The 25,980-nt window shown below is 45.3% G+C and overlaps 1 protein-coding gene and 1 long non-coding RNA gene across 6 annotated transcripts in view; one reads left to right on the forward strand and one right to left on the reverse strand.

Moving 5' to 3' along the window:
- Positions 1-25,980, forward strand: part of LOC309349486 — a 112,954-nt gene that overhangs the window by 51,102 nt on the left and 35,872 nt on the right. For both annotated transcript variants that reach the window (XR_014159953.1, XR_014159954.1), the window contains exon 4: positions 727-896. This is a non-coding gene — a long non-coding RNA (uncharacterized lncRNA). The remainder of the gene's footprint in view (positions 1-726; positions 897-25,980) is intronic.
- GALNTL6 (polypeptide N-acetylgalactosaminyltransferase like 6) overlaps positions 1-25,980 on the reverse strand; it is a 455,987-nt gene that overhangs the window by 4,250 nt on the left and 425,757 nt on the right. For all 4 annotated transcript variants that reach the window (XM_081875341.1, XM_081875343.1, XM_081875342.1 and 1 more), the window contains exons 11-12: positions 15,706-15,822; positions 7,905-8,054 (exon numbers count right to left, since the gene is read on the reverse strand). In XM_081875341.1, coding sequence (XP_081731467.1) covers positions 7,905-8,054; positions 15,706-15,822 — 267 coding nt within the window. The remainder of the gene's footprint in view (positions 1-7,904; positions 8,055-15,705; positions 15,823-25,980) is intronic.

Raw genomic sequence — 25,980 nt, forward strand, 5'->3', positions numbered from 1 at the left:
TTAACTATGGCCAAGGTCAGTAGTCAATGAGAGTCATTATCGTCTGACGGCTGCAGTCATTTCTGTGAAATGAGTTGGTAGTCTCAGCATAGGCCCAATAAGACCAAATGTCCACATGATAAAACACACCATTAGAACTGATATTCACACTGTGAGCTTTTCAGCAGCAAAGTCAAGGTGCGACCCACCAGGCCCGGCTGCTATGCTTCCTTCTCCATTTGTTACCAAAGAGCTTGATTTAATGGGGATAAAGATGGAGGACATGTGGTTGCAATGCTTGATGGGATTGCAGTTTAAGAGTCTTTTGTGCCAGGTCTGAATTACTGGTAGATGTCGCCTCTGCAGCTCTCTCAGGAGTAGCATAAAGTCCAATAGCCCCGATAAACGAATGAATGCCTGAATTCCAACTCTTACGTCTCTCCCACAACTTGTTGCTGCATTCAAAGCAGAACTACATTAGATACGAAATCATGTGGAAAGACTATGTCATGGGCCATCCTATGGAAAATCATATTAAAGACATATGTCTCAGTCTCTTGGCATAGGCCCCAGTTGTGAGATAAAAATCCAAGGCTGCATGTTCAGTGATCCTTGCTTCACTGGTTCTGCACATAATCCTAAAATATATTTGGTGTGGTAAGATTTGAGGTAACTGGGGATGTGTTTGGGGGTAGTGCAAGGACTGAATCTAACGTAGCTTCTGCCTCTCTCTCAATGGGCTATTAGGATTGGCAAGACTGAGAACATTGTTCATTTTTGATGAGCAGCTGTATGAAGATCTTCATGTGCACACAGCCTGCTGTGTGGGATGACTGGTGCCATTAACTAGAAGGCTGTAAACAGATCATGTCTGAAAAGAATGACATTTGAACTGCAAGCTCTTCCAAAGACATCAGGTAGGATCTAAATTTAGTTTGTATTTAAAAAATCTAAATACGTGATTAATGAATAAATCCAGTGATTTGGAACAGTCATGATAATGATAATGATTAATTTATTAGCTTTATTAATCACCTTAGATGAGTCACATTGCAATGCGAAACTCATAAAGTGCAAAATGTAAAATATTCTGTACCAGTGAACACATCAGTTAAACATACTACAGTTCTCCTAAACCTCCACTGACATGATCACTACATACCGTATTTTTCGCACCATAGGGCGCACCAGACCATAGGGCGCACCCAGTTTTTTGGGGGGGAAATAAAGGGGGAAAAATTATTTTCCCCCCAGGCGCGGGGCTGGGGCGGGGGAAGCTCAAGCCCCAGCCCCCAAACAGGCAGCTCTCTGCAAGCCGTGGGAGCACTCCCGCTGCGGAGAGGTCCACGAAGCCTGGGCGCAATTAGCTCAGCGCGCGCAGGCTTCGGCATGCAGGCAACTCTCCGCAAGCAGCGGAAGCCCAGCGCTGGGCTCCCGCTGCTTGCGGAGAGGTGTGCGAAGCTTGGAGAGCGTGAGGGGTCGGTGCACACCGACCCCTCTCACTCTCCAGGCTTCAGCGAAAGCCTGCATTCGCACCATAGGACGCACACACATTTCCCCTTCATTTTTGGAGGGGAAAAAGTGCGTCCTATGGTGCGAAAAATACGGTAGTTAATCTTTAAAACTGACTCCAGCCTAAAAAGCAGCAGTTAAATGCCATGCTATATATAGAAAAGGTTTTGCTTGATGTGTGATGCCATAGTTGGTGCCAGGAGAATCTCTCTGGGGCGCCAGTACTGAAAAGCCCTTTTCCCTTGTCACCACTAGGCCTGGGCGATATATCAATATATCGCCCAGGACTGGTATGAGGGGCAGACCGCGATGGCGGCTTCACTCGATGGTACGTATATTGTGGGTGAAACCGCTGCCACTCCTAAGTCTCTCTACAACCAGTGCCTAGCGGGTGCCGAGGAAGAGACAATCTGCAGTGGAGGCAGAGGGGCTCAGGAGTGGTGGCGGTTTCACCAGCGATATCCCGCTGAGTGAAACTGCCATCCCACTCTGCCCTCATACCGACGCAGAGGAAGAAACAAGGCAGCATGTTCCTCCCTCTGCTTCTTTAAACTGCTTGGCTGAGGAATGCGAGGCTGCTCTTGCCTCAGCCAAGGACCCCTGACGAGCCAGCGGTGGGGTGTGGGCTCCATTAAAGTGCTCCAGCTCCACTGCTGAGGGAGCCCTGATTCTTCTCTAATGGACCCCCCACTTTGCCTCCGGGTTACGCAAGCCAGAGATGGGGTGGGGGCTTCCTTAGACCTGTCCGCTGAGGGGTGCGGACGTAGCGCTGCCTGGCTGCCTTTGCCAGGGAGAGTGGGCTCTTTCTTTCCTCCTGGGCTGAATTCTGGGAGGAAAGACATGGCCTGCTCTCCCAGGTGATGGTAGCCAACAGAAGAAAAAGGCAGCTGCCTTGGCACAGGGGGTGGGCAGGTTACGTCAGACATGCATGCGCTTGCCTCACACATTGCTGCCTTGGCACTGGGGGTGAGGTGGGGCTACCTCTTTCTCCAGGGAGGGTACTGCCATCGCCAGGGAGGGAGGGCTACAACTTTCCCCCCAGGGTAGTCGTTCACCCCAGGAGGAAAGACGGAGCCCACCCTCCCAGGCGAAGGCAGTGCAGAGGTTGCCTGATGCCAGGCCCAGCGCTTGCCAGCAGCATCAGGCAGTCCCATTCTGCAAGGCATCAATGGGGTGGCTTGTACCCAGTGCTTTCCGGAGCAGTGCAAAGGTTGCCTGATGCTGGCACTGGGGAGGAGGCAGCCTTGCAAATGGAGCCTTACAGGCTCTGTCCGCTTGGCTACCGCCTGGCTGCCTTCACCTGGTGGGAGCAACAGGCTGCATTGGCCTCAGCGCCTGGACAACGCAGCTTGTTCCTCCCTCCATTTCAGCATCGCAGTATATTGCAAGATCGCGATTTTTCGCTGGCGATGCATCATGATGTTGAAAAGCTGACACCACTCTCTGAACTTAAGGGTATTGGTGTCCCAAGCAGTGTAAGCCTTTGTTTCCCATTCTTACGGAGTGTGTTCAACTCTGTGACTCACATACTTTCCCCAATATTACAGTAGGTTCCTCTTTGAGAACTGAATGTAATAAGTGTGTCTCATTTTTATGGTACATTTCAGGTTCAATACAGTGATTTCAGGACCTTTAGCAGAATAAATTCCTAGACTCTTACAAATTTATCCAAATAAATTTTGAATACCATGTTATTTAATTGATATTCAAATGTGTTGGTTGTGGAATCAGCACTGCATGCATTGTTGGAACTCCTGAGCTCCTGGGTGTATGGCTACATAGGTAGAGGCTATGCTGTGTATAATGTGAAATGGGGAAGTCTGAAGAATCAGAACTCCTGGTTGTAGAAAGAGTCCCATGATGTAGTGACTAGACCTTTGGAGAATGGGGATGATAAAAATGAAATGAATGAATGAATGAATGAATGAATGAATGAATGAATAAATAAATAAATAAATAAATAAATAGAATCTACACATATGACTAAGCATTCATAAGGGAAATTGCTGCTCATAAGCAATCTGTCTTTCACGTATAGTGATCAGCATGTTTTCTTAGGCACAGAATCTCCATCTCTAAACTTACACCTGCAGGACAGCATTCCACAGCACCTTTTGCTTCTTCTGCATGTGGATCAGCTGGCTTTTGTGTGTGCATAAGTAGCTGCACATTGTCTATGTAGTAAACATTCCCAGCTCATCTCTCAGCCCAAGCACATACTCAAGGCCACAATATTGGTTTCAAGTAGCAATTAACTCTCAGGTTTGTCTGTAGCATGCAGAAAATAATGACGTACCTGAAAGGGTTGTTTGCTGAGAATTTTATGGATGCTAAGAAAGTTCTGTATAAATATGACGAATTATCATTAATTAACTTATATTATGTAAAAGTTTTTTTTAAAAAAGGACTGAGGTGAACAGAAAGCAGATACATCTTAGACTAAAGATAAACTTAATTGATTTAGGCATTATTTTTACAATAGTTGTGGCTCCTTGTCTGAGCAATTTATAGCCAACCATAAGTGTTTGCCTCAGTATATTGTTTGAGAGGACTGATGGCTACCAGATCAGTGTTATATAGCTCCAGCTTGGCCAGCACCTCCTTTATAAAAATGCTTTTTGAAGAATTTCTCACTCAGAAATATAGATTTTGCCTTGGAACAAGAAACTCCCATGTACTGCCTCATTCCCACAAGTAGTAAAAATAAATCAGCAGACAGGACAATGTTTTATCCATTGGCCAATGGCATATGTCACATGGTTGTTTAAAGGGCTGTTATTTCACTGTGATCATCCACCGAGGTCCAGATTAAAAATACGATGGGCCAGGAACAGAGGACAATGCAAGAATTGTGCCTGCTCTGTGCTGCCCCATACCCACACACCCCTGGTACATTAGGCACCAATGAAGTGTTTCAAGACATCAAGCTTCTTTTCAGCAGCTTGGGCAATCCAGGAAATAAATTGACTTTGGTGTTTGAGCAAGAGGCTGCAGTTGTACAAAGTCAGATCCTTATCTGACATAAATGGAGCTTTCTCCTCTGACTTTGAGGGTGTTGTGCCAACTTGTATAATTTGAAGATCCAGCACACGCCTTTCAAATGGCACCTCTACTAGGAACGAGAATTCAATTCACCCTACAAAGTCTGATCCTTCTCTGGCTAAAGTGTAAATACTAAACAAAATTGATCAACCAAAGTCATGGGTTGAATGGCAATAGAGTCCCCTCCACGTAACCCACACAAAAGTTTTCATGGATACACATTTGCAGACAAAAAACCCCTCAAGATATTCCCTCCCACAGTTTCAGACAATATAAACCCTGGCAGAGTTGCCATCTGTTGTTTCCCTCCTCTGGGAATTCCCCATCTCTGCACTGATTCTAAACCTCTCTGCCTGCTCTCCTGATGACTAAACTTCCTCATTGGTTATCCTTTCCCTTCATCTAGCACAGTGTTTCCCAACCTTTTTTGGGCAAAGGCACACTTGTTTCATGAAAAAAATCTCGAGGCACACCACCATTACAGCCCCGTGACGTCAGCGCGCAGCGTCACGCCGGGAGGGACGCACGAAAGTGTAAGTTTCAATTTTTTCCCCTCCCCCTTGCCTTCCTTCTGTGCCAACCGCCAAAAAGCCAAGAAAAAAGCCAAGACTTTAGGGCAGCAGGTCGACACTTGGCAGCCCTGCCTCACGGTCGTGACTCCCACCCTGATTTCTCCCCGCAGGTCGAGCGGCACAGGCAGCCCAATGTGTCCAGCCCAGACACAAGCCCCGCTTCCCCACTCTAGATCCTGAATGCGACCAAGTGCTCTGGACTCCCGAGCAGGGTGGGAAAGAGGACTCGCATCTGGTAGCCTCCGGGCTCCTCGCCTGCTCGAGGGATGGCATTGCAGGCAAGCTGCCAGCCGTCGCCATCGCCGCCCCCTCATGCGAGTGGACCTGCCCGGAGTGGTGGGCCGGGGGAGGCTCGCTCTCTGTGGGGATGTGGCCCGCACGCGCGGCCCCGCTTCCTCCTGCCCAGGGCTGAGCTCCTTACCCGCGATCTCGGTCTCGCGCACGCGGATCCCACTTATTCCGAAGCTCGCGCCACTAGCCGGGGCTCTCACACCGTGCCAGGGCGCGGCGGCGCGGCCCACTGACGTCATCGCGGCTTGCCGCCGCCCTCGACTTCCCTGTTCCCTCCCCTCCCTCGGGTCGCCGTGGTTACCGAGGACTGCAAGCTGCTCGGGCGAGCGTGGGGCATTAAGTGGGAGAAGGAAAATTAAAATTAAAACTCGCCCGAAGGCCGCCTCTCTGGATATCTTTCGAATTTTTTAATTTTTCCCGCGGCACACCAGGCAACGTCTCGCGGCACACTAGTGTGCCGCGGAACACCGGTTGGGAAACACTGATCTAGCATATAATAAATAGTCTTACAACCACTTTAACTGCCTTAGTCTGGTGAAGTGCTGATTATTTTGCCTCAAATTTCCTTGCTGCCACCCACCCACAGCACACATTATCTATGGTTCTCATGGTTCCCTGGAAGGAGATAATGACTCTCAACAAGCCTGAAGTGTGTAGCGTAGGTCTGCCTTTAATCTATTTCCAAATTCATGAATGCTTTGGTAAACTAGAAAATATTAGGGTGATGATGGCCAAAATAGCTTTTGTCTCTGTACAGCTTTGGGTATGATCCAGCCTCATTGAAGAAACAGCACCCATGTACAAAGTATTCCTGTACAGCTCAATAAAGGGCTGTCCTGTTCCAAGGCAATAAAAGAAGCACCCGTGCTCAGTGATACCATGTAATTATATATCCACATCCAGGGCTCTGTGCCTGTATGACAATAAGGAGGGCTAGGCAGGGTGGGAGGGATAAGGAAGGTGACACAGACCTTCCATGCTCTGTAATGGTTCAGTGGGCCATGAATGTCTGAGCTTGTGTGCACATGTCAGGGGGCATAGGAGGAGGAAACACCAATGTACGGGGTTGGGGGCAGAACTCTTGTTAAGCCCCTTAAGAAGCATTTACGTGAAGGCACTGTGTATGAAGGAGAGTGTCATATCCATGGAGTGCAAGCCCCACTGTGTCCAATGGTGTGCATACGATTGCAGTTTTAGTAATTTGAAGATAGTGAATGCCAAGGAAGTTGTGCTGTGGGATGGTGATGGATAGGTGAAACAGCACCAGAATTACAGCCATCTCATGCAGTTCCACCAAGGCCTGCACTGAGAAGGTTAAACAAGGTCACTTCCTTGGTACCCATTTCAAAAGCAATCAATCATGTCACTTCAAAGCATTGTTATGGTAACTAGTAAAATGTGAAGAAGAAAAAGTCATGCACGATTTCTGTCACAGCCAACCTGCTTCTAGTGCTATTTAAAATGAGTTGAAATGCAGTCGGCATCCTAGACCGATGACCCTTGAATTGTAAACCATTTTGTTTCATTAGATATACAGGGCTGCTCTTTCCAGCATTTTGTACATCTGCCAATTGCAATCTTTAAAGTAAAGAAAGATTATATTGTATTTAATTCATTAGGAGCTTTTCTTGTGCCTGTCACATGGAATAAAAACATTTTCAGGGCTGCCTTTGTTAAAATGACTCACATGTCTTGAAGTGCCAAAATGGCAAAGCATCTTTCAGGGGATGTGCTCTTCGTTTTGTGCTGGGTGAAATCCATATTAATGTTAACTTTGACCTATATAATGGCAGACCTTCAAGAAACAGTGCTATTTCACATTTCAAGTGTTTTTTGTTTTTAACTGAACCAAGGCAGTGTGTAAAATGAATTATTCTGATGGAACAAACACTGCAGTCTCTGTTACCCAAAACTAGGAGCGGCCAGCAAGGATGGGGAGTATTTGTAACTCTGACTTCCGGGTACCAATATCACAGCAGTGGGACACAGAGCGAATGGTGTGAGGGCAGAGATGTGTGGATGAACTACTGGAATCTGACCACTTTGCTTGTGCCACTGCTGCCCTAACCACCAGGGTCCGATCTACTATGAAACTAGTGAAGCTTAGGGGGCCCCAATTCCAGGGAGTCCACATTCCTTTTTTTAAAAAAAATGGATCTAGTAGACACATTTTGAGTTGCACACCTCAAATTGATTTTTTTGTTTTATTTTAAGTGTTTCAACAGTCCCAATGTTTTAAAGTCTGTAGTACAGATGTTGTAAAGGTTGCTATAAACAACCCCACTAAAGAAGGTAACTGTGGTTACCCAGATGTCATTGCTGGTTGAAAAAAGGCTTCATGGCCCCCAAAATGTAGGCCAACCACTGCTAACCACACACTGCCCTGTAAGCAGCATCAGCATCAGCAGTACCAGGAGGCCAGGTTCACGGCACCACCCCTCACAGCTGGCCCCCCTGACAAAAACTCAGTAGCTGAAAGACTTTGAAACAATGCAAAGCAATACTGACCTTCCTGTAGCTCCAGTGCTGGTTGCCCTTCATACCATGGCAGTCGTAAAGTGTGACGGGGCTGCTGTGCGAAACGGCATCAAAGCAGAATTTTCTGGTGTGAAGAGGTTCTCCTGGACGGATGTCTTCTCTCCAACCAAAGGTGAAGAGCTAAGGGGCAAGGTGGGGGAAGCATTCAAGTGACACTGTGTTCTAACTTGGCATTTGACTGGGAGATCAGATAGTAGGAAACTTCTGGCTTGGCTTTACTTGTGCATAACTAGACAGTAGACTCCAACCAACCATTAAACCAAAGGTATTTGGCTTCAGTGTAATAATTAATAACAGCCCAGAGCAACCCTAAGGAGTAATGGCTAGGTTTTTGGCAAGGAATCGCAATAATTAAAAGGAAAAGAAACCCTCAGTATGAAAAGGTACACAATGAACATCAAGAAAACGCTTATCCCGCTGAAGGGGAAATTAGAAACAACCACCGTTCTATAGAACTAATCAAAAGACTGTCAAGATAATGGGTGATGAAGCTGGGAAATGAGCCCTAAGGGCAGTGAAAGAGCTTGGAGATGAAGCCTCACAGGAAGAATTGAGGCCTAGTTCTCACTGAGGTAGTAAATCTGTATAAATTTGGCTATACTTCTTCAGGAGTGCTTGTATAATTTATTAGTCCTCCATGCAACCAATGTCCTCCATGTAGGAAACTAGATATCAGGGCTCTAGCCTAGCCTTGGACAGGAGATTTTAAAATTTCATTTTCATTTTATTTGATACAGGGAAGCATTAAGTTACAAGAGAATGCATTTGCTGTCTGAAGTGGTGCAGCCCAGACAGAGATTTGCCACCTCAGCAAGGACTAGGCCTCAGCTTGTTCAAGGGCGATGGATCAGTGGTAGAGCAAATCAGGGCCGGCCTGTCCATGAGGCAAGGTGAAGCAGTCGCCTCAGACAGCAGAACTGGCCTCCTTTGCCACTGCTCCTTGTTTTGTCGTCCATTCCTGGCTGCCTCCTCCACACACATGTGCCCATGGCCACCACCTCCATGGCTGCCCACCAAGAAAGTGTTCAGGCATGGAGGAGGAGGTAACGTGTATGTATGCAGAGGAAGCAGTTGTGGTGGAAAAGGGGACATCATTTTCTGTTTTGCCTGAAGCAGCAAAACGTCCTGGGCCAGCCCTGCAGTGCAATGCTTTACATTCATAAAGTTCTAGATTTAATCACTGGCCTCTTCAGGTAGGGCTTGTTGGCTATTTGCAGTTTAGTAGTGCTGCAGGGTGCTTGCTGGGGAGACCATGCATTAAAAAGGGACCCAAAATAACTTAAACAAGGTTTTAATAACAAACAAAAACTCCTTATACACTAAATACATCAACAACAAACCAGACCCAACCACCAACCCATCCCCCAGGGTAATGGGAGAGCTAGGTGCTGCTCCTTATATACTATACCAAATTGCTGACACAGCTTGATTAACACAACTTGGCAGCACCTGCTATGTTTCACAGCTGTAAGACTGGGTCTCGTTATTTGTCCTGGTCCTGGCCCTTAAAGACATACACAACTTGTGAAACAATAATGAACCATCACATTTTAAAGTGACCATTCAACAGGGCTGTCCTCTACGAGTTGTGCCTGAAACACTAGAAAACCACTGCCAGTCAGTGTGGGCAATAAGGAGCAAGATGGACTGGTGGTCTGACTCTGCACAAGGCAGCTTCCTATGTTGTTAGCAGTACAAACTATAGTTTATCTGAATGGTATTGATACACAGGAACTAGGCCAATGCATCATTCTGGAACTTGACATAAAATGTTTCAGCACCAGTGGTTAAGATTAGTATGGAAATTCCCTGTAGCAGGTGCTATGAATGATTGGCTGGTGCTGAGAATGATGTTATGACTGCAGTGGCGGCGGCGGCAGGCAGTCACCAGGAAGAAGCCGTTTCAAATTTGCAATCTCTGCTTTTCAATTGATGACTCAGTGGTGGTGATGATGATAATCACCATCACTTCCACGATATATTTTTAAGGTTCGCCTGGCGTTTGATCTATGGTGGATGCTGCCACAGAAGTTAAGCCCCTACACAGAATCCTAGAATATCTGAACTCGCCTTTCTTCAAGATAAATTAAATGTGAGTGTTCTTTTTAAAAATGCTGACATGCATTATTTACACTTCACTATTTATAATTTAAAGCTGAACTGCGCTTTGGAAAAGTGCAAAACTCCAACACCGACATTTTATAAACCCAGCCTTCCCTGATGGTGTGCTAGAGCTGGTGCGTAGAACCAACTAATGCGCGTTAAGAGCTAATTAGTCCACCTTAAATAGTCTGGTGATTGCTTGCTGCCCTCCCCACTGCCTTCTCCTTCCATGAGAGAGATAAGCTTCCACATGTAACCTGCAGTTCCCTTTATTCTGAAGGTGCTGCACATTGCTGAGTTCCATTCAACCTTCTCGTCTAAATTGTGCTGGGATCCTTCAAGGCTACGTATTGTCAGTTTAATTTCTCTCTTTTGTCACTTCCCTCTCCGAACCACAGCTGTAAAGCTCATTTAGAATACCCTCTTCTGTAGCTACTGACTCCATTACAACTCGTTAGAGCCTTTCAGGTGGCTGGTTGAATGATCACAGGGGTTTACAGGCAAGGAAGAACATTTGAAGCCTGGTCTCCCAGGTCCTAATCCAACACTCTAATCATCACACTACACTGCCTTGTCTGTACATTTCAGTTGCTGCGAAGACACACTGAGTCTTTTTCTTCTGAAAAAGAATGCTTCTACAAAACCTAATAAACTGAACTGAATGAAACAATATCACTGATGTGGCCAAAACAAAATGATATCATCCTATCCCCAATGCCTGGCAAAGGGCTGATCTGTATGGACAGGATCTGCCCAGATAACATGCTTGTTATTATGCTGCGTCACACTGTGAAAGCCAGGCTTAATTTTATCTTGAGCCGATCCTCACTTTGTGAATACTGTGACTATTTTCTCATTTCTTCTGCTGGCATCTGAAAAGTCAGATAATGAACCTGCTGAGGTTGTTTATCATGTCTGCAGCAGAGAGAGCAGCAGTATATGAACCTGAAGACAGCAGGATGGCTTTTTCTTGTTCCCGTTTAGTTCTTGCACAAATGTCTCCAGCACTGAAGATAAAATAAAGCTACATTTAGCTGGCAGCATTGGGGATGGCAGATAGCCTAAGGATGTGACACTTACAGTGCAGAGGTAGAACAAAGACAAATCCCTCAGAAAGGCTGTTGCTGGTGCCAAATGGCTATAGAAGGGGATGAATACCCAGAATGCAGTGTGTGGGGCGGCTGGGGTGAATTATTTCCCAGGATGCAACAAAGATCCTGTGTATTGCCTGATGGACTGAACTTGTCCCAGTTATAATCAGGTGCTTTTTAAAAAACATAAGAACAGTATGTTTTCTACTTCTAGGTGCAGGTTCCAGTGGTCCCTTAACTTAAAACAAGGGTTGTGGAAGGTGTCAAGGCGTCGTTCCTGGCACATGTAAGTTGCCCATGACTCACTTCCAGAAAGCAGCATGCTCAACACGCAAGCCTGGTAGACCTTCATCTAAAGTTGATCAACTTCGGACCTGATAAAATCTTCTAGAACCAAGCACCCGAGAACCTTCAACTCAGAGAACATGCCACACACGTTCTGAGCCACCTTTCCCAGTTTGATAACCTCCAGTTTTTTGGGACTACAACACCCATCATACCCAGACAGAAGGTCATGGCCATGCTGGCTGTGGCTGATGGACACTGTAGTCCAAAAACATCTAGAGGGCACCAGGCTGGCTTGGATAATTCAGTTTTCCTAAATTCTGCCAGACACTTGGCCAAGCTCCAGGACAGGTTGCATCTGAGGGTCCAGTCTGTCATGGGCAGAAGTCCACAATGGTCGATGAGCTGATGACCAGGTTCTGGATCCACGCAACTCTAGGTTTGACACAGGAGCCTGTATGGTTATTCAGTTAGATCAGTGTCTCGGACTGAGGGACTAAGCCTGCACCAACTGTTTATATTTATATGGAATCCATTGGTTACGCAGGTCACCTGTTCTGCTCCCTTTTATTCATGTTAGGTAAAGGTAAAGGGACCCCTGACCATTAGGTCCAGTTGTGACCGACTCTGGGGTTGCGGCGCTCATCTCTCTTTATTGGCCGAGGGAGCCGGCATACAGGCTTCCAGGTCATGTGGCCAGCATGACTAAGCCACTTCTGGCGAACCACAGCAGCGCACGGAAACACCGTTTACCTTCCCACCGGAGTGGTACCTATTTATCTACTTGCACTTTGACATGCTTTCGAACTGCTAGGTTGGCAGGAGCTGGGACCAAGCAATGGGAGCTCACCTCGTCACGGGGATTCAAACCGCCGACCTTCTGTCCTAGGCTCTGTGGTTTATCCCTAGGCTCTGTGGTTTATCCCACAGCGCCACCCACGTCCTTATGATGACCTAAAACTCCTACTCCTGCATTGTGTGGGCTGCCTTTGAAAGCTTACTTCTGTGTGTCTGGAATTGTGCTGCAGAACTTATGTATAATTGTGACAATAGTTTTCAAACTTTTTTGGAGGGGGGTGTCTACCAGTTGTTTCTGGATATGATGTGCTGGTTCTAACTTTTAAAATCCTATAGGGCTTGGGAAGGGCCATAACTCAGTGGCAGAGCACACATTTTGCATGCATTTAGCATTGAAAAGATCCCAGGTTCAATGCCATGAATCTCCTAGCAGGTCTGGGAAAGACTTTTGTAAGATGCACTGGAGAGCCACAGCTAATCACAGTTTAAAATACTGAGCTAGATGGACTCAGTATAAGCCATTTCCCAGTCTGCTTGAATATGGATAGGCTCTCTACTGAAAATCTTCAACAATTAAAAACAAAAACAAAAGGACCATCAACTTTTTCATCTTCAGCATGGAGCTCTGCTTGTCCAGCCGTGCCCTCTGCTGATAAATTCTGGGAACTACATGCAGCAAATAAAAATTGCAGGTGGCTTTACAGCTCTATTAGGGGGAAAAAAATCCAACTAAAATGCCACAAACTGGTGAGCAATCTTTTGAATTCTTCATAACGCTTCTTTAAGCTAGATGTAAAACAAAAGCAAAACAATAAATAGGGAGGGCATGTGTGGACAGAAAAAGGCCCCTGCTGCAGTTTGGAGGCTTTTTCATCTTGCCCTGAAACATCATAATCTCTTCTTTCTAATCCTCCCTTTTAAAAACAAAACCTGAACATCCAGCTTGAAGAAATTTCTGGAAGACTTGAAAGCTTGTTCATTACTTTGTGACATTTTAGTTGGTTCTACAAAGACAGTCACCTTAATATTACACTAAGACCAGAATCAAAAAATTTCAGCAACTGATTACAATTGCTACATAAAAGAACAAAACACCAATGCAACACAAAACAAACTGATAGCAGCAACCCATAATAACCTCCACAAAGGAAGTCTCCAGGGCGAGCAGCTGCTCTATTGAACAGCTGCTTCCTAGCCTTTTCTGCTACTGATGGGAGTTCTGCCACAACCGATGAAGTGTCAGGGATTTTTATCTTCTAAAAGGTAAAAACTAGGGCTGTGCAATGGCTGAATTAGACTGATTCGGATTGAGGCAGCCCTGGGTTGCATTGGGTTCACCTGGAGTGATCTGGGGTTGTCAGAAGGGGGACAAACACAGAAATGCCAGCATACCTCCCTAAGAAAACTAAGGCAGAGCACAAGCTAGGCATGCTACAATCCTAACCCTGCTTACCTGCGAGCCATAGCAGTTTTCCTGATAAGGTGGAATGGCAGCATTGGCCTCCTAGCAGGGGTGGTGTTGCAGCTTATGGGGAAGTGGGGATAGTGGTGAGGTCAGGGCTGTGTGATCATACTGGCAGGGCTAATCTGGTTCTCCTACCCACATAGCCCTGACCTCACTACCACTTGGTCTCTCCCAGTAAGCAATAGTGATGCCCATACAGGAAAGCTATTTCAGGTGAGCTGCTCCTGCTTACTGAATTCGGGAGGACCTACTTCTGATTTAGCCTGATTAGGAGCATGCAGCAAGTCTTTCGGATGAACAATGCAATACAGTGGTGCCTCGCAAGACGAAATTAATCCGTTCCGTGAGGCTCTTCGTATAGCGGTTTTTTCGTCTTGCGAAGCAAGCCCATTGACAGCTTAGCGGATTAGCGCTATTAGCGGTTTAGCGGCTTTTAGCGGATCAGCTGATAAGCGGCTTATCAGCGGATCAGCTGATAAGCGGCTTAGGGCTTAGGAAAAGGGGGAAAAAAGGGAAAAAACCCCACAGGAACTGGCAAGACATTTTCGTCTTGCAAAGCAAGCCCATAGGGAAATTCGTTTTGCGAAGCGCCTCCAAAACGGAAAACCCTTTCGTCTAGCGGGTTTTCTGTCTTGCGAGGCGTTCGTCTTGCGGGGCACCACTGTACCTTGCAATGTAACAATTATTGAAATAATTGGCCAGTTGGCAACAGTTGCCATATAGAAGCAAAAGAAAATAAAAGATTTAGAAAAGAACAGAACACAGTGAACGGAGCACAGGAAGCTGCCTTATAAGGTGTCCTTCTATTGGTTTATGCAGCTTAGTATTCTCTGCATTGATTGGCAGAGGCTCAATCCTCACAGGGTTCAGACAGGGTCTGAACCTGGAGTGTGTTGCATGCCTAGCTTGTGTTCTGCCACTGATTCACAACCCTTCCCCAGGTTGCTTTCTCATGAGCCAAAAGCTCTTGAAAAAGCACATCCCATGGCTTTTGTTTGATTGAATCTACTGCACCATCAAACCCAGTATGGAGGAGGAAGAATGGGGGGGGGGTGGAGACTGATGCTAGAGGTTCCCCAAGAGACAGCTTTGGTCCCTGGATTCTTACAACTGTCACTTGGAGCAAGGCTTAAAAGTCCCAAGACCACCCTTAAAAGTATGGATTCCAGGCCAAACATGCTCTGATCTCTAAGGGTTATTGGTCAGTTCCCAAATAACAACACCAACAACAAATAAATAAAATAAAATAAAATAATATTAAGCTGCTGTTGTTTTTGGGCAGGGGTTGACTCCGGTGGAGATCCCTCCATGGGCTGGATCGCATGTGCACGTGATGGCGCACACCCATGATTTCCGGCGGCTGCGCAGATGCGATTTCAGACACTGCAAAAGCGAGTCCCTGTGCACCAGTTTAGTGCAGCACGGGGGGACTTGCTGAGCAGGTGGCTTGGTTCGGGGGCAGCTCATGGTCTGGTAATATGACCCCCGTGGGCCGCTTGTGGCTCATGGGCCTTAGGTTGCTGACCCCTGCTTTTGGGTATTTCAACCATTCACTGGCCAACAGAAGCTGCAAATACCAAGTCAGTGCTTACAACAAAGGGACGTTGCTGCTTTTACAAATAACTGCAGCTTGCACATGGTACTATTTCATTTCAACAAAACATAAAAGGAAAGGATTTGTCAAGTGTTCAAAGTCTGCTGTGCTCTACCTTCTGCTACAGTCCATCGTTTTGCCTCAGATATTTATCCAGCAGACTATGCATTATGTCACATACACTTGTATTGAATCTAGTCACATTGGCAGCAACGTAAGAAGCATTTCTGTTTCAGGAGACCTTTGGACTCCTCAGCTTATTCATAACAAATCACAACTCTTGTGCTCAGGACTCTGCGTAAGAAGGGGTACATGTGCTATTCTAGACGGAGATGATGAATGTGTTAGGAAGAGGTGTGTCAGCCAGAGGGACTAGCCTGAGGAAGCCCTTTACAATCTTGGAATAGAGGAAAAACTATGTGATGGTCCAAATACCTGCTCATGTGACCAGGTCCGTTCAGAGCCGTCTTTCACACAGATGTCCAGCCTCAGCTCTGTGCCTGTCCCTCCATGCTTACTGTCCACACAGAGGTTTGCTGCCACGTTTCGAATCTGGAAAATTAAGCAACCACCATTATGAACCGTAATGCAGCTTGGAAACCTGAAAAGGAAGAGATTTTCTGTTCCAGCTGCCATTTGGCTGGCCTTGGGTCCTATGCATCTTAACCTTAAGTGGGAGGCAGGAGGGGAACGCCATTTGCTGCTCTTTCTCAGGTGCCAAATGTTTTAGGCTGGTCCTGCTGCTATATATACATCGTCATTATGCATAAACACTGGCAGTTATGCAAATTCACATAATAATAATAATAATAATAATAATAATAATAATAATTTATTTATACCCCGCCCATCTGGCTGAGTTTCCATTGCCACTCTGGGCGGCTCCCAATCAAATGTTAAAAACAGTACAGCATTAAATATTAAAAACTTCCCTAAACAGGGCTGCCTTCAGATGTCTTTTAAAGATAGGATAACTGCTTATTTCCTTCACATCTGAAGGGAGGGTGTTCCACAGGGAGGGCGCCACTACCGAGGAGGCCCTCTGTCTGGTTCCCTGTAATCTGACTTCTCGCAATGAGGGAACCGCCAGAAGGCCCTCGGCGCTGGATCTCAGTGTTCGGGCTGAATTAATGCATGAATTAACAGCACCATCAGAATTTAGTACCTTGCCTAGTCAATATCATCAACAGATTTCAGGGAATGTGAATGGATCAGAGCTTAGTACCCATTATTGGCTTAAAACACAGTGAGGTTGTTTTTATATTGTTCTATTTCAATTTGAATGTGTACAGTGTTGTACACAACACTGCACTTCAATGTGTTTCCGTTCAGCCTACTGTCTGTCCACACCAGAGGGCAGAGAGAGGGTAGGGATGTCTTTGCCAGATGCAAATTGCCTAGTTGGTTTCCATGCCCCTCTAGCCACCCCCAGCTCTTACTGGTGAAGCTTTTGTCCCCCAGCTCCACACCTTTGGAAATCACCTTTGTGGGGGTACCATCTGCAGCCGCTATTCTATATATCTTCTCAGATACAGTAGGATTTACTCCCAAGAGCGGAAAAAGTGAACACAGGACAAAGTTTAAACTTTTCCACAGCATTTCTAGCTCCTACTTACACACACACACACACACTTTTTCTGACAAGTGATGCTTGTTGCACTTTTGTGCAGAGGGGAAGGGTGTTGTTAATGAAAGGTTTTAGGAGAAGGTGAGAGTAGGCTTGTGCCTTTTGGGCTTTGAATTGTTCAGACTATCTTTGTGCTGCTTGATCCTCTGCCCTTTCACCCTCTATGGCTTCTGTCTGGAGAGAGTTCAGAGCTTTGCTACTCCTAGTCATGGCACTTTAAATAACCAAATAAGAGGAGGCAGATCCCTCCCTCTTGTTTGCAGAGACTGGGAAGGACCAAAATGAGCATGAGCCTCTCTCTCCTGCCTCTTGCAGGAAGATGTGGAGCAGGATTGGCCTGGGGTGGAGCATGGCCTTGGGAGAACCTGACAGAGAGGACTGCATTTGGCCCCCAGGCCTGAAGTTTTCCATCCCTGACATATGTAATACACTAGCCAACCAAAATAACCAACTGCTGTGCTGATCTAGGAATAAGCAGTTTTACAGTCTTACCTACTTGAATGAGGAGTACATGTGAGCAGTAACACCTGGAAGATCAAAGTTCAGCTTACCCACCAGACTTCCCCAGGGGAGACCATTCCCATTAGGCGGAAGGCAAGGAGGCCAACAGTAGGTCAGAACCAAACAGCAGGCATAGCTGGAGCTAAAAATAGCTGGTGCCAACTAATTCTGACTTCCTCCCCAGCAGCATAGCTAGGAAGAGGGCAGGGTGCACTGGGTGCTGAATTCTACAAAATTAACCCTGAGGCTAAGGAAGCGGCAGCTGATAGTCGGTGGAAACCTTGAGTAGGCTGAGGCTGGATTGAGCTTGGTGGGGCAATGCTCCACTGGCCCTAATGGACAAGCCTCCCCTGTGCTTTCCGTTAGCAACCAGACATGTCTGGGAAAAGTATAGTCAGAAGAACTCCTTTCTGAACCAATCACAGATCAGAGAAGTTCTTAAGCTGAAGCCCAGCACTTATCCTTATTTCGGCATTAAATCCCCTGCAGATTTGGCTGGATGCAGCCATGAATACGTGTGGAAGCTTACAGAGCAGTCAGCAGATACGTAATGAAGATGTCTTTGGACCCAGGCTTGTCAGATGGCTCCAGATAAAAGACTTGAGAAAGGGCCTGAGGGCTGGTGGAGGAAGATTGTGGAGGTTTAGCAGCGAAAGAATACATCCTGCTTTTCAGCAGGCAAGGCTTTGGACTGAATCTTCCCAGGGCCTCAAGTGGCTGTGAATGAGTGATGGGAATGAGGCTTGTCAAAGCCTGCTTCCCCGTAGCAGACAACTGGATGGGGGAGGGAATCGGAGCTGCATTGGCTGGCTGAGCCTCAGGGCGTCTTGCCTCCCTTTGGGCAAAAAGAAGCTTCTTCCTGCTTGGATGGTTTGAATTCGGTTGCTAGTCTCATTGCTCTTTCTCACCTGGTGCATTCGTGGCTGACTCATCCCCTTCTATTCTGACTTATCCGGTGCTACTGGATTTAAAAAACCTTGAAAATATACACTGGCCTTTGGGCTGCAATGGTCACTTGAACCAGCACTACTACTTCTTTGGCGATCACTCATAGCCGAGTAAGATTGTCTTCCATAAACACGGTTTTAACAATGAGTCTGTAAGTGACTGTGGAGGCCAGTTCTGGATCCACACGTCCTTCCACAGTGGGGACATTGGTTTCATGTTGTGCGGATGTCTGATCATCGTCTCCCAAAGCAACTACTCTATTCCGAACTTAAAAATGGAAAGCGTAATGCTGGTGGTCAACAAAAGAGGTTTAAAGACTGTCTCTAGGCAAATCTAAAAAAAATGTAGTATAAGCAGTGAACCAGCACTACTTCGATATTGATAGCTGAGCTTCTGAAGTCACCACATAAGTTGCACCCTCTCAGCATCTATCATTTACTTAGGAACAAATCTGCTTAGCACTGCTGGATGCTTTGCTCCTATGTCATCCTAGAGAATGCCAGCAGCTCCTCCTTGGATTCCCCCTGCTTTGCTTTGCAGGAGGTGAATTATCTCTTCCAGCTACTAAAAGGAAGATGGAAGCTACCATAACCTTTGGGTATGATGGGGTGGATAACTTTATCCACCCCAAGGGCCGCTTGCCATTGTGTGGAATCTTCCGGGGGCTGCACAACAGTGGTGGGTGTGACCAGAAGCAAAAAGTGGGTAGATGCCACTCTTACCAGGGTCAGTAGTGGTTGCTGGGACAGCACAGGTAAGGTGGCATTGCTCGCCTGCCTTCTAAACACCAAATGTTGCTGCTGGGTTGGGAAGCCTCAGATCCAGGGGCTGAATGCGGCCCCCACTCTGGCCCTGGGAACGCTCCCCAGGCCACCCTATTCATTGTCCCTGCGTCACACTCTTGAGTCTTTTTGCATGGCTGGAAGATGCCCTTGAACTCAAGTAGTGCCTCTTGCTTGCTTGGCTGGAGGATGCAGTGTGGCATGTGAGTGTGTGTAGAAAGTAGCCTACTGTCCAGAGGTAACATTTGCATTTCTTGTTCCACTCACCTCTGCCTCAGACCCCACCTACCACTGGCCTATGGCCCTTGAGAAGTTGCCCAAAAGGGAAGGCAGCCCTCTGGCTGAAAAAAACAACCTTCCTCATCCCTGCTTTAATATGTAAATATTGCACAATATGATTGTGCACTGTTGGGTGCTTAATTAGCCCTATAACTTGCAGACTAACTGTATCTGAGGCTCGGAAGCATATTGTGGTCCAGTGGCAAGAGCAGCTGGGGACAGGTTGGTTCTGCAATTACACGCATGGACTTCATTGGGTTTTGCCACTGTCTCAACGGAAACCTCCTAAGACCCAGGTAAGGAATGGCAGTTTGACAGTATTCCAGTCCAAGGCAAAGTTGAAGTGGCCCAACTTGCGATAGCAGCTTGCAAGGATATGCGCAGGAAATGCAAGCTCTTTGGCACCACCTTGGGGACTACTTTTGCAAGACATATGGCTGGCGAGAGATGAAGGATTGCCGCTCTGTAATGCTGAGTGGAAAACCGTGTAAGCATGTCCTGTTGTCAGCCAGCATTAAGGAGATGGGAGCACATTCACTTAAGATGCTGCACGTCCATGAAAACAGAGAGCCAACTAAATAAATAAATAAATAAATAAATACAAGCATAGACTCTCTCGTTCATTTTTGTCAATGTTGATCAGCACAGAGTACCAGCTGCACAGAACAAGAATAGAGGAATCACAGATTTGCAGAGGATGGATGGATGGAAACTCCATATCCAAATATTCTTAATAGCAGGAGTGGGGGACCTGTGACTCTGCAGATCTTGTTGGACTCCTATCTCCATCAACATCTGCTGGGCCTCCATGTCCCCCCTCCATGCCTAATGGAAACATCCCAAGCTCATGCAGCTCACAACGTACTGTGAGCAACAATAAGATCTAACGTGGATGAGAGGCCAATATATGGGTGGTGTTATTTCCCTACAATCATGACATTTAGGAAATTGGCAGGCGTACTATTAGTGTCATCAGCAGCAATATTTGGATTTAAAATTAAAGCCAAGAGCACCCAGACACTCATTCAATGAGATTAGCATGGCTACAAACCTCTGAGAATACTCAACATGCAGGTTGTTAAATAGCTACAGCCATAGAGTTGCCCTGCAAAATTCGAAGAAGTGCAAATTTCAACAGGTTTGCATATTGTTTCAGACTTATATAAATTAGGTAGTTTCCCCTTTAAATGCAAACTGAATTCTTAGCAGAAATCCATTAGTAAAGATGGAAGGATTTGGTCGGGTCGCGAGATTTAAATTAAACAAACAGAAAACTAAGGTGTTGGGAAAAAATTTGACAGATACCGAGTCAGAACGGTTTCAGAGAGAGACAGAACTAACTGTGGTTAAAAAAGTAAAGTACCTAGGGGTAAACATAACAGCAAAAAATCTGAGTCTATTTAAGGATAACTATGAAAAATGTTGGTCTGAAATTAAGAGAGACTTGGACAGTTGGACAAAATTGAAACTTTCTTTGTTAGGCCGAATTGCTGCTATTAAGATGAATGTATTGCCAAAAATGTTGTTTTTGTTTCAAACACTACAGATTGTGGACAAGACGGAGTGCTTCCGGAAGTGGCAGAGAGATATCTCTAAATTTGTCTGGCAGGGCAAAAAGCCCAGAATCAAGTTTAAGATATTAACTGATGCGAAAGAAAGAGGGGGCTTTGCCCTGCCAGACCTAAAGTTGTATTATGAAGCCGCAGCTTTCTGCTGGCTAAAAGACTGGCTACTTCTCGAAGACACTGACGTACTGGACCTGGAAGGTTTTAACAATGCTTTTGGTTGGCATGCATACTTATGGTATGACAAGGTTAAGATCAATAAGGCCTTTAAGAACCATATTGTCAGGAAAGCAGTGTTTAATGTCTAGACAAAATACAAAGACTTATTGGAAAACAAAACTCCAAGGTGGCTATCACCTCTGGAAGCTAAGGCCCGAAAAAGACCCAATATGGAGACCAAATGGCCAAAATATTGGGAAATACTAGAAAAAGATGGAGACAATTGGAAATTGCAGAGTTTGGAGAAAATGAAGGATAAAGTGCGAGACTGGTTACATTACGCTCAGATTAAAGAAGTCTTTAAAAATGACAAAAAGTTAGGGTTCCAGGTGGAGAAATCGAAGTTGGAAACGGAACTGTTAGAGCCTAAGACTAAGGTACTTTCAAGAATGTATAACTTGCTGTTAAAATGGAACACACAAGATGAAATGGTTAAATCGGCTATGATAAAGTGGGCACAGGACATTGGGCACAACATTATGTTTGAGGACTGGGAAAGGTTGTGGACCACTGGGTTGAACTTCACTGCATGTAATGCTTTGAAGGAAAATGTAATGAAAATGATATACAGATGGTACATGACCCCTGTTAAACTTGCCAAAATATACCATTTGTCTGATAATAAATGTTGGAAATGTAAAGAAAATGAAGGAACATTCTTTCACCTCTGGTGGACTTGCCCTAGGGTGAAGGCCTTCTGGGAAATGATATATAATGAGCTGAAAAAGGTATTTAAGTATACCTTCACCAAGAAACCAGAGGCCTTCCTTCTGGGTATTGTCGGCCAGAAGGTGCTAAAGAAGGACCGAACATTCTTTATGTATGCAACAACGGCAGCAAGGATACTCATCGCCAAGCATTGGAAAACTCAAGATCTACCCACACTGGAAGAGTGGCAGATGCAACTGATAGACTACATGGAACTAGCCGAGATAACTGGCAGAATCCGAGACCTGGGAGAGGAGAGGGTTGAAGAAGATTGGAAGAAATTTAAGATTTATTTAAAAAAACATTGTAATTTGGTTGAATGTTAAGAAAGGATGCTAGATCATAAATAATTGAGCACCACTAAATTAGATGGAATCAAGATGACAAGTAAGTTGAGGAAAAATTATATACCCTTTGGAGAATTAATAGACTATATTTAAATGAATGGGACACAAGAATGTAAACAAGATGATAAATTGCGGGCAAGAATTGACAATGATGCAAGTGGGACCGGGAGATGTGAGGGAGTCCAAAGAAGTTAAGAAAATATGTTATGATATATGTTATATTGTTCTTTATCTTTGCACTTATGTTTAAAAATCTCAATAAATATATATTAAAAAAAAAAAGTAAAGATGGAAGGAACCCAAGAAGCCACCTAATCTCCTTGCCCTGGGACTTCAGAAGCAGGGGGAAGACCACTCTGGCCTCTGCCATTGCTCAGAGGAAAAGAGCCACAAGAAGACTCTAGGAAGAGGAAGACTCGCCTGGCCCAGCCATCAATCAGAGAAGGAGCAGCTGCACAGAGCTTGCTCCCCACTTCACAGCCAGAAAGAACACTACCCTGAGTGCTAGATGTCCTGAGACTTCAGAAGTTTGGGAAAAAGAGATTCTGGCCTCTGCCACAACTAGAGTCTAGAAGCCACCAGGCAGGTGAACTGCATCCTTCCAAGTAAAAACTCCAAAAGGGAAGATTAGTGGGTGGTGCCAGAGCAATCTTACACCTGCCTTCCCATTCTGTATATGGCATTCCAATGCAATCCTATACGTGTGTACTTGGAAGAAAGTCTTTCGCCTTTTGGGAAGAAAGTCACATTGTTTTCAGTGGCACTTACTCTCAGGTAAATGTGTATAGGAGCACAGCCTTTAAGCATAGCTTTATTAGATGACCTGATCAGGTCTGAAAACCTCTCAACGTGTCTCCCTGAATGCCTTAATTATTTTAAATCTCTCTCATTAACTCTTCGGGGGTGGGGAATGGATGCAATAACTATAAATGAGTGTTCTACGTTTAAAAATAATGATCCACAACATCAGCCCGCTAATCACACAGTGAGAGCCACACGCCCTTTCATCTGTTATTGGCACCCCAACTACAGTCCTAATTAAGCAAATTTGCTTTAATTTAAAATGAAAAAGATCTGGGAAAGAAAAACAGAACTGTCGGGCTACCGGTGGCAGCAGCAGTGAAAGGCTTCACTTTGATGAGATGGAAATATGAATGAATTATCCTTACAGCCCAGCACTTTTAAATACTAAAATCATCCAGCTGCTTCTGGATCTTATGAACTGTGTCGCTGCAGCAAAAAAAGCTTTCAAGGTTTCCGATTAAAATACATGTGGCAGAATGAGTCATGGCTACTTCTCATCTTATATTTTAAAGGCTCAATCCCACTCTCAAGAATGACTTCCTATCAATGAATTACGGTGGCCAAAGAATATGGGGCTTCTGCACCTTTAATAGATGTGCAGAAGAAAGACTTTCAGCAGTTTGCCATACAAGCTACACCTGCTGAAGTTCTCTCTTCTGCACAACTATTAAAGGTGAAAGGATCCTGTTATTTTTTTGCATCTGGCCAACCCTCTGATGAATACAAGATTGTTATATGCATAGCTATTCCCAGGGTCAATCTGGACATCCATATGATCCATATATATACGTGTGTATGTGTGTGTGTGTGTGCGCACGCGCACACACACACACACACACACACACACACACACTTAAGAGGAATTGCCCTTTGTATGTAAAACCTTTCATAACATGAGAGGGTAAATGATACTTCTTGTTCACTAACTAGAAGAGAATTTCAATCCGTTTCATGAAAAGGAGATCACATTTGTCCACTTAATGCAGCTCTTAGAAACTGCAGCAAGAGGGCAGAGAAATCCATCCATTTGACAAAACTGGAGACCTGAGGAACCTCTCATCATCTCTCAGTCAAGCCCACCTCCCAAGATCATCATGAGAAATAGTCTCCTTGGGGAAAGTGTGGTATATTCATGTGATAAATCCTAGCAGTAGTAATCTGAAAACTGGGCTGGCTAGTTGCAATCAACTCAAGCTCCATTTTCAAGCAATGATCTAGCCACGAATTGGTCAATCAAACTGACAGGTGCATGACTGTTTTCTACCCTGATAAGATTAATTGAAAACCAAGTTTACATGGTATTAGAAAAATACAGGGCAGCAGTCTAGCAGCATTTAACAATGACAGATGCTGGATGTAGCAAAGGGCTGAAGCTTCTAAATGAAGCAATCTCTAGTGTCTGGAACACACAGCAAATCAAGTCAGAAATGCTTTTCAATTGAATGTTCTGTTCAAATAGTGTATTGTCCTTGACTATCAAAGTTGGTGCCTTGACTCGCTTGTTAGGGTCGCCACAGTTCAATACAGCATCATAAAAGGCTTCCAAGCCCCACAAATTTACCAAATGCCTTTCGCATAGCAAAGCCCCAGTGACTTGAATGCTCGAGTGGCTGTGTTGCAACTGGAGAGCGTTTGAAAGATTTTCAAGGGTGCAGAATACAAAAGAAGGAAGGCTGCCCTGTGCATTTAAATTTAAAGCAGCGCACATATCACTTGAACAGACATAGCTACTGTGATTAGCGAGACAGAGAAAGAGAGCAGTGCATACTTCACAAAGCAGCATCTACAGGCTCAATGCCTAGCAATAAGCTGCCTTTTAAGCCAACTGATATCTAGTAACTTTTTAAAGCAGTCACACGCACACACAGATTCCTTTGTGCAAGCCGTAAAAAGAAAGAAGCCATAAAAAGAAGAAGAAAGGAGTTGGGAACAGAAGCTCAGGCACAGATAAAACAATGTCTCTGGAATTCAGAAGGACATTAGGTTTGATGGAGGGAATTTGACAGGCAAAGAGGGGGTGCAGCATTCCAGATGAGATTCTTTTTTAACTGTTGCCTTTATGCCACCATAAATGCAGCAAGTCGATGGGCTGAGATGGAGTCATTAAAGCCACAGTGTCGACTGAAACTAATATCATAGCAAAGGAGCTTTGTCACTTCTAACACTTTGATTCTTTCCTGCATTTGTTGCTAGGCCCAACTTCAGAGTTCTCCCTTTTGGACCTTCATGTCACTGTGGTACAACCCCCCTCCCCAAATGCCCCTCATGAGATTCCTGAGTTAAGTTGTCTGCAAAGATGAGGCTAAAGCAGCGTGCTTTGCTTTCATTCAGATTTAGGCAAGTTTGGAGAAGCCAGGAAGTGGGTTTGCTTATCCATCACAATGAGTTTGGGAATCGCTGATGGCAGGAGAAGAGAAAAGGAACAGGGTAAGGTCCAGAGAATGAAAAGGCCCCAAAACAATCCTAGCTGCATTTTGTTACTTGGCACTATTGGCCCTCGATGGGGTTGTGTATCCTCATCCACATAAGGTGCAGCTATTAGGTCCAAAGGAGGCTGAGTGAGCATCTGTATTCAGATGGACAGAATTGCCCAAGCTTGAGGAAGAGTAAAGGTGTGTCCTGACTGCGGGACACATTCAAGCACATATCATAAATGTAGGTCTGCACAGTTCATGGATCAAAGGGCTCTGTTGCCCTAGTACAACTAATCCACTTTAAAAGAGAAGCAGACGTTTTGCGGTTAGGAAAGTGATGGGGAAACACATTGAAAAGTGTGAGATGTGTGAATGTCTGATGGGAAGAGGTACATTGGCCCACCACAACCAACACCCGAATAAAAGGATGAAATGCTTATTGTCATCTAAGTGCCCTGCAAACAAATTGGAAAGTATTCTGAACACAGTCTAAACTTCACATAAGCTTTTTGTCAG

Source organism: Podarcis erhardii (genome assembly GCF_964252035.2).
Source record: "Podarcis erhardii genome assembly, chromosome: 9".
NCBI lineage: Eukaryota > Metazoa > Chordata > Lepidosauria > Squamata > Lacertidae > Podarcis > Podarcis erhardii.